Source organism: Betta splendens, chromosome 24 (assembly GCF_900634795.4).
Source record: "Betta splendens chromosome 24, fBetSpl5.4, whole genome shotgun sequence".
Lineage (NCBI taxonomy): Eukaryota > Metazoa > Chordata > Actinopteri > Anabantiformes > Osphronemidae > Betta > Betta splendens.
Genome location: NC_040901.2, coordinates 355,340 through 363,257, shown reverse-complemented (window position 1 = coordinate 363,257; position 7,918 = coordinate 355,340). Strand labels below are relative to the sequence as shown.

The window sequence follows — 7,918 nt, the reverse complement described above, 5'->3', positions numbered from 1 at the left end:
GCTTGTAGGAATAAGACCCCTCTTAGGGGTGAGTGGGGAATTTATTTTAATTTACACACAAATTAATATATATTGATTTGCTCTGTGAGGAATTTGTTGGGGTTAGTTGTGTAATTTCTTAAATCTCTGCTTGTAAAGGGCCTTGAGAAAACTATGTTGTAAATTAGCTCTATATAAATAAAATTGAATTGAATAATTGCTTTAGGTCATGTCAAAATGCTTCTGGGTTTAACTCAAGTTTTCCACTTTGCATGCTTTCTGTACCCCCCCCCCCCAATGTTTCACACATGCAAATAATTTGCCAGTAGGGGTGAAACCTGCCTCTCACCTGATTAACACTTGGGATAGACTCCAGCATGCACCAATCAAAGAACTAGGCAGCAGAAAGGGAATGATTGCACAATATATACTGTACTTTTCAAAGCAAATTTGCTGTGATAGAAAAAACAAGATTTACATGGCAAGCAGGGTTTTTAGTCTGAGCTTAACTTCTTTATGCCCTGGTCTCAATACAGTCTTTAGTAATTTACTTTTTCATGATTGAAGACAGCTCCAGAAGTACGCTCTGAAAGAGGAAAACATATAGTGAACTCTTAAACATTACAATTGGACTGATGAATATAAAACTTTAAATTGAAATCATGTGACTTTGGCTGTACAATAGATTCTGTAAGTAACCCATAATATTCAGATGTTTGTGTATGTTCTGGTTATGTTCATGCATCCAGTTTAAATGGTACTGACTGCAGGTGATATCAGCCATGTGTATACTGTAATTTATCCCTGTATTTATTTACATATGATTAATCTTATCGATTGTACCTGTTCAACCTTTTAAAACCGATCTCACTGCCTTAATATTTTAAGTCAAACTCACATACGTTGTGGCATTTGGTTGAATTGCCAAATAAAGTGTGATTGATGATTTCTTATTCTTACCATGGACATCCTCCTTCCAGCAGCTGGAGGTGGTGGGGTCATCACTGGACTGTCTCCCTGGCTAAGATGCTGGGCCTCAGTGTCTGTCCCACTGTGAGATTGAGTGCTGTCAGACAGAGTTGCCAGCTTTACCTCTGACAGTCCTCTGGACATAAAGCTGTACTTTCTGCCTGTTGGGTAGTGATCACTCTCTGGAGAATCACTCGTGTCACCTGGATCTTTACAAACATTCAGCTTGCTTTGCTTCCTAAGGGCTGCTGGGATTTCAATGTTGCTAGTTCTCAGTGTGGCTCGAGGTTCTGTGTAAAGACGCTGACATGAGCCGAGAGGTCCATTTGATTCGTCACTGCTATACAAGGGCTTCATGTTGTTCAAAGTGAATTGTTGTTCTACAGCTCCCAGATCCTCCAGCCCCTGGGTGTCAGCTTGGCTTTCCTTGGACTGCTGATTCTGAAGAACCACTGAATAAAACTTCAAAGGCATAGTCTCTCCACAAGCATTAGACACAACAGAGCAAGTTGTCTGTGTGAGCTGCATCAACCTCTGTGGCGAGGAGTTGGTGAGAACACAAATCTGCTGCACTATGGAGTTTTTCTTTGACCTGTACACACTGTCATCATCTCCATAGTTGTATTCATACAAGCTGTGTTGAATTTTCTTCACTCCAAGATGGAAGATCTCCAGAAGGTTGAGGACTAGAGAAACTCCAGAAATAACTAACATAAAGACCATAAAAATGTTCTTCTCTGTGGGTCGTGACACAAAACAATCAACACTATTGGGGCATGGCAACCTCTCACATTTGTAAAGAGGAGACAGTCCAATGCCGTAAAGAGCACACTGGCCTATAATAAAACCCACTTCTACAACAGATCTGGTCAAGATATGGAAAACATACGTGCGCAACAAAGAGCCTCTGAGAGGAGCTTTTCTTACTTTCTTTTTCTCATCTAGTTTCCTAAGCTCTCGCTCAATTTTTTTATGGTCTTCTTGCACAGGGTCTATCCCCTCCAGCTCAGCTTTCAGGCAAACTTTTTTTCTATGTCTTTTTTTCTCAAGAGTCCTCAAATGGTACAAGGCATGCCCCATGTACACCAGAGATGGGGAAGACACAAAGATGATCTGAAGGACCCAATAGCGAATGAGAGAAATGGGGAAAGCCAGGTCGTAGCAAACGTTCTTGCAGCCCGGTTGCTCTGTGTTGCAAACAAACTCACTCTGTTCATCATCCCAGACATCCTCAGCTGCGACACCAAGAACAAGCATCCGAAAAATGAAGAGAATGGTAAGCCAGATCTTCCCCACAATAGTAGAATGAATGTGGACCTCTTCTAAAATACTGCCTAATAGGTTCCAATCCCCCATTTTGTGTCCAGTTATTTTGACTGGTCAGTGAATTAAGGAAAATAGTAGAAAACAATATTTCTTCATAACATGAAAAAGAAAAAACATTCTTTGAGATCCTTTTCTTGTGCCTCAGCGTAAAGTCATTACGGACAAACGATGCCTTAACAGTCATCCCTGTCAAAGACTGCACAATGTTCAGTATAGCTGACACTACTGTATTGCTGGGAAAAACTAGGACTACAGTGATTGATCTACCACATGACCCTGTAATGCCCTGAGGTAGGTTTCACCAGGTCACTGAAACAGGACACTAAAGTGGGACGGCACCAACTGAAAAATAATTGCATAGACAGGGCCATTGTTTTTTAAATCATTGTTCATGGACAAAACAGTGTTTGATTAACAGGTCTTCTTTATCTCTCATAGTGTTGTAGTGTGTTACTTCCTCTATTGTACCAAGAAATATAAAATTTTTAATTGTAAGCTAGATAGATAATTGTTGTTATCAATTTCTTGGTCAATGTAGTATAAAATTACAGAAATAATCATTGTTTATGTGTGTGAGACAGAAAGAGAGCAAAAGAAGATGAGGTGAGTATTAATTTAGAGGTTTGATCTGACTCCACCAATGCTGGATGCGGAGAACGCAAAACACGCAAGGTCAGTATAAAATGTTAGAATGAGCTACAGGTACCAGATAAACAGGGACAATACCTGGATCAGCTATGGATATGCAAAAAAAACATGTACAAGACGGGCTGAACTTATGTACACAGCAGCAGGAGAGGACGGTGGAGAGGAGGCATATCTAGTGTTGGTGAGTAATCCAGGTGGAGACAGTGAACAATGGCATGAAGGCACAATACTCCAGCGATGTGAAGAAGGCCTGAGTGCAGAGGAAGTAACCCTGCCAATCCTGACCCTAATACACTCAGTGTTAGATGTCACGGTGTTCAGTCTGAGCTTAATTCCTTTATGCCTTGGTCTCAACACAGTTGCTCTGAAAGAGGAAAACATATAATGAACTCTTTTAGTTTACGCATATATACATATATATACACACAAAAAAGTCAGTCTGAGAGTATATCTACTGTATTTGCCTGGATTAGACATCACTGCTCCACCTGGTGGGTCAATGCACCATTGCTATACATTTCTTAGGCTTAGGGGGCGTTACCAAGGCAGCTACTCATTGACTATGTCACAGTGGGGGATCATGGCCCTTGCATGGGGATTAGTGGGACCACACTGAAGTCCTGCTGAAACCCCGCTGAAATCAGTCAGCTACTGTATAATTAGAATATCATCAAAAATTTATTTCACAAATCACATTCAAAAAGTGAAAATTATATATTATATTCATTCATTACACACAGATTTGAAATATTTCAAATGTTTATTCAATTGTGATGATTATATCTGACAACTAATGAAAACCCTAAATTCAGCATATTAGTTCTGTAGGCTACACAATCTTGGGGAAGACCACTGTCTTGACAGTTGTTTAAAAGACGACCATTGACACCTCCAATGAAGTAGTTTCAAAAACAACAAACTTATTACCATGCTTTCCTTTGTGTGAACCTATAAAGTTGAAATAGAGATACTCACCTTCTTCTTTTAATCTGTGCACCATGCATATAGTCTAGGTACACCAGGTAAATTACAAAATGTCATGATTGTGGTGCATTTAAAGTAGTTTAATTAGTAATATTTAGTTTAAGCCATTCATAATTTGATGTTGCCTGCAATTATTTTTTGTGTATCGTTTCATTGTTTACTTAGCGTTACACAGTGACAAGACCATTCATCATGGAATAACATTTCATTTGTTACAGCGTTTTAAAGGATCACGTATAAAGCCTTAATAATATATGCATTTATTTTTGTTGTTTAACCATTCTGATTTCTCTGCTTATTTGAGTGCCAAAGTGATTGTTTCATGTGTATTGTGTTATGGTGTGATGGAACTTTGAGCTTGATCAGAGGAGAAGAGTATAATTAACTCAAATTTTGAATTAGTCCAAATCAAATAGTTTGATACACCAGCTGAAGAGGCGGAACACTCTCCACAACTGGATAGGTCCATCCTCCTCTCCCAAAGTGACCACTTCCCTTGGGTATTTACCCCGTGACACCCTAGTTCAGGGGTCTGCAACCCTGGTCCGCGGAGCCCGTCCTGCTGGTTTTCTAACTCTCCCTGCTGATTACGTTGTTCAGGTGTGTCAGTCAGCTACTGATTGAATGAACACACCTGCTCAAGGTGGTCACTATTAGCTGGGGCAGGGAGAGGTGGAAAACCAGCAGGACAGTGGCTCTTAAGGACCAAGTTTACAGAGCTCTGCCCTAGTTGAATTCAAGTCCCTTCTATCTTCAAACTTGTTTCACTTTCTTTCTGCGTCACATTACTTTTCTTTACTCTACTTTGTTCTTAAATTATTATAATAATTATTACCTCGCTGGCTGACTAAACCCAGACTGATCCAGAGCAATCATCACCCACAGGACGACGATTCCTGATTCAGAGTTCATTAATTGCCATCAATATTACTCTATCTGTCATATCAACCCTAAAACACACACACCCTCATTCACCAACATTCTGTTCTCTAATTATGCATTACTGAGCAATTCATGCTTATTGTTTGCTAATTTCTTGTTAAAAAATGTTGTTTCTTGTTGAATAGTTTCACATTATTTTATTCATATATCCATATGTAGTATTAGATTAATAAAACGTTAAAAGGAATCTGGTTTTGTGTGCATTGTTCTTCAGATTTAGACAGAGGTCACTGAATTGAAAGACCGATTTGGTTCAAGAAGAAGACAAGAAAAAATATTATTTTTATTGATCATAATTCATAACCCATTAAATTGCCATCTGGCATTTGATTAAATTAACAAAAACTTTAAAACAAAACCTTGTGCCCCTTTTTCTGCATTAATATTATATCATTAATTTGAATCCACTACAGCTACACAGCTGTTTATTGCCAAAACAGCAATAAAGCGTTATACATTATAAATAAAAAGCAACAAGACAGACAGGCCAAAAAAATGAAGAAATGGTGGCACAATGTAAAAATAAACCCGCAGTCCTTTACGATAAAACGCAGTAAAGTAACAGCTGGGTACAAAGGACAAAGACTCTTTATTTGACCAAAATTGTAGCATTTAACACACCTTACAGTGAGTGGTTGTTTTGAAAATTTTAGTTTTAGCCCCTTCTATCAATGCTGTGTCCTTTGATGAGTAAAAAATCACATTAATATGTGCAAGACGGTCTCTTGCTAGTTGCTAGTAGTTGCTCACTATCCAAATTGAGTGTGAGAAACTTAACTGTAATACCTGTATATAGTATATATTGTGATACAACAAATTAAAAACATCTTCCCAAACAGAAATGTTGTTATTGTTGTCATGCCATTGGTGTTTGAATTGGGCCAAGATGTATTCCTTCCATTTGATTGGAAGGTAGGACACATTCGCATTATACATACACATTATGACTACTCACACTGCAAAATAAAAGTAGGAATTACATAAAAGTAGAAACACTATCTAGGGAACAGTATATATTGCCAAAGCATTGATAATAAACCATAATGCTCCCTGATCTTAAAAATACATGACAAGCCAGAGAACAAAATTCAAACATTAAAGAAAACTGTGCTATGGGTGAGTTGATGACCTCCCCAGCAGCTGTTGCCTTAACTTTGCTTCTACTTCAGTAAAAGCATAAAAGTACTTATTTAATTAGAATGGTGCAAGACTGGCTGATTTACAATATTGGTAGGGCTAAGTGCTTGATGTGTTGTCACAGCTCATAATCAAACTTGAAGTTTTGAGCCAAAAAAATTCTGCGAAAGATAAGGGCAGCCAGAGCCAGAGTAAGGACCACAATGAGAAGAACTGGTCCTGCATGGCGCTCATCCTGAGGTTGGTAAGGGACTGGCGTGGAGACTGGTCTGTGTGCTGGCTCTCGACTGTCCGTCTGAGCCTGGAGGTTTTGTTGCAGGGTCAGAGAGCTGTGCTGACGTTTACGGCAATGCTGTTGAGCGTTAAAAGTGCTGGAGGTCTTGGAGGACAAAGATCCCTCTATTTCTGTGGATTGAGATGTTTCTGCCTGTCAAGAAAGAATGAATACTAGTAAACAAACTAGTTTTCAAAGGGTAAAAATCAGCTACACTCAGCAATAAAATGTCTCTGACACGTTTATTAGGCATTTGTGCCGTTAATTACCATCATCTTCGCTGTAGAAATATTATGTGTCTGTAAGTGTTGCTCAGCTTAGTTCTGTTTATTTTACTGTTTTATTAGATGTATACCCATTACAAACCATAATTGATTAATAAATACACCTGGGGGTGTACTTGGACAAAATCAGACTGGAACTCAGCAGTGTAGAAGAAGGCTCAGAGCAGAATGTATTTTCTGAGAAGGCTCCTTTAAGCTCCTTTCAGGTCCTTTCATGTCCATCTATCTATTTTCATCCGCTTACCCGGGGCCGGGTCGCGGGGGCAGCAGTCTGAGCAGAGAGTTCCAGACTTCCTTCTCCCTGGACACTTCCTCCAGCTTTTCCGGTGGGACCCCAAGGCGTTCCCAGGCCAGCCGAGAGACATAGTCTCTCCAGCGTGTCCTGGGTCTCCTCGGGGCCTCCTACCGGTGGGACATGCCCGGAACACCTCCCCAGGGAGGCGTCCAGGAGGCATCCGAACCAGATGCCCGAGCCAACTCATCTGGCTCCTCTCGATGTAGAGGAGCAGCGACTCTACTCCGAGCTCCTCCCGGGTGACAGAGCTCCTCATCTTATCTCTAAGGGAGCGCCCAGCCACCCTGCGGAGGAAGCTCATTTCAGCCGCTTGTATCCGTGACCTTGCCCTTTCGGTCATGACCCAAAGCTCATGACCATAGGTGAGGGTAGGAACGTAGATTGACCGGTAAATTGAGAGCTTTGCCTTTCAGCTCAGCTCTCTCTTCACCACGACGGACCGATACACCGACCGCATTACTGCGGCCACCGCACAGATCCTTCTGTCAAACTCACGCACCTTCTTTCCCTCACTCATGAACAAGACCCCAAGATACTTGAACTTCTCCACTTGGGGCAGGAACTCTCCTCCAACCTGGAGAGAGCAAACCACCTTTTTTCTGGTCGAGAACCATGGCCTCAGATTTGGAGGAACTGATTCTCATCCCAGCCGCTTTACACTCAGCTGCAAACCGCACCAGTGCACGCTGGAGGTCCTGGCCCGATGAAGCCAACAGGACAACATCATCTGCAAAAAGCAGGGATGCTATGCTGTGGTCCCCAAACCAGACCCCGTCCGGCCCCTGGCTGTGCCTAGAAATTCTGTCCATAAAAATGATGAACAGAACCGGTGACAAAAGGGCAGCCCTGCGGAAGTCCAACATGCACCAGGAACAGGTCTAATTTGCAATGCGATGCGAACCAAGCTCCTGTAGCACCCCCTACATGATGCCACGAGGGACGCGGTCGAATGCTTTCTCCAGATCCACACATGTAGACTGGTTGGGCAATCTCCCACAAACACTCAGCAACTCAGCACCCTGCTGAGGGTATAAAGCTGGTCCAGCATTCCACGACCAGGCCGAAAACCACATTGTTCCT

At 41.4% G+C, this 7,918-nt stretch overlaps 2 protein-coding genes across 3 annotated transcripts in view; both read right to left on the bottom strand.

Annotated features, from left to right (window-relative positions):
- Positions 1–437: 437 nt before the first annotated feature.
- Positions 438–4,971, bottom strand: gja10b (gap junction protein alpha 10 b). Its single transcript, XM_029142140.3, has 2 exons — positions 940–4,971; positions 438–565 (listed from the first exon to the last, which is right to left on the bottom strand). The coding sequence occupies exons 1-2, from the start codon at positions 2,302–2,304 to the stop codon at positions 527–529; spliced, it is 1,404 nt and encodes a 467-aa protein (XP_028997973.2). The 5' UTR covers positions 2,305–4,971; the 3' UTR covers positions 438–526.
- Positions 4,972–5,111: 140 nt separating this feature from the next.
- The window catches only part of ube2j1 (ubiquitin-conjugating enzyme E2, J1), a 41,665-nt gene continuing 38,858 nt past the window's right edge, over positions 5,112–7,918 (bottom strand). For both annotated transcript variants that reach the window (XM_041069548.2, XM_029141260.3), the window contains one exon: positions 5,112–6,412. In XM_041069548.2, the coding sequence (XP_040925482.1) occupies positions 6,104–6,412 (309 nt within the window). In that variant the 3' untranslated portion in view covers positions 5,112–6,103. The remainder of the gene's footprint in view (positions 6,413–7,918) is intronic.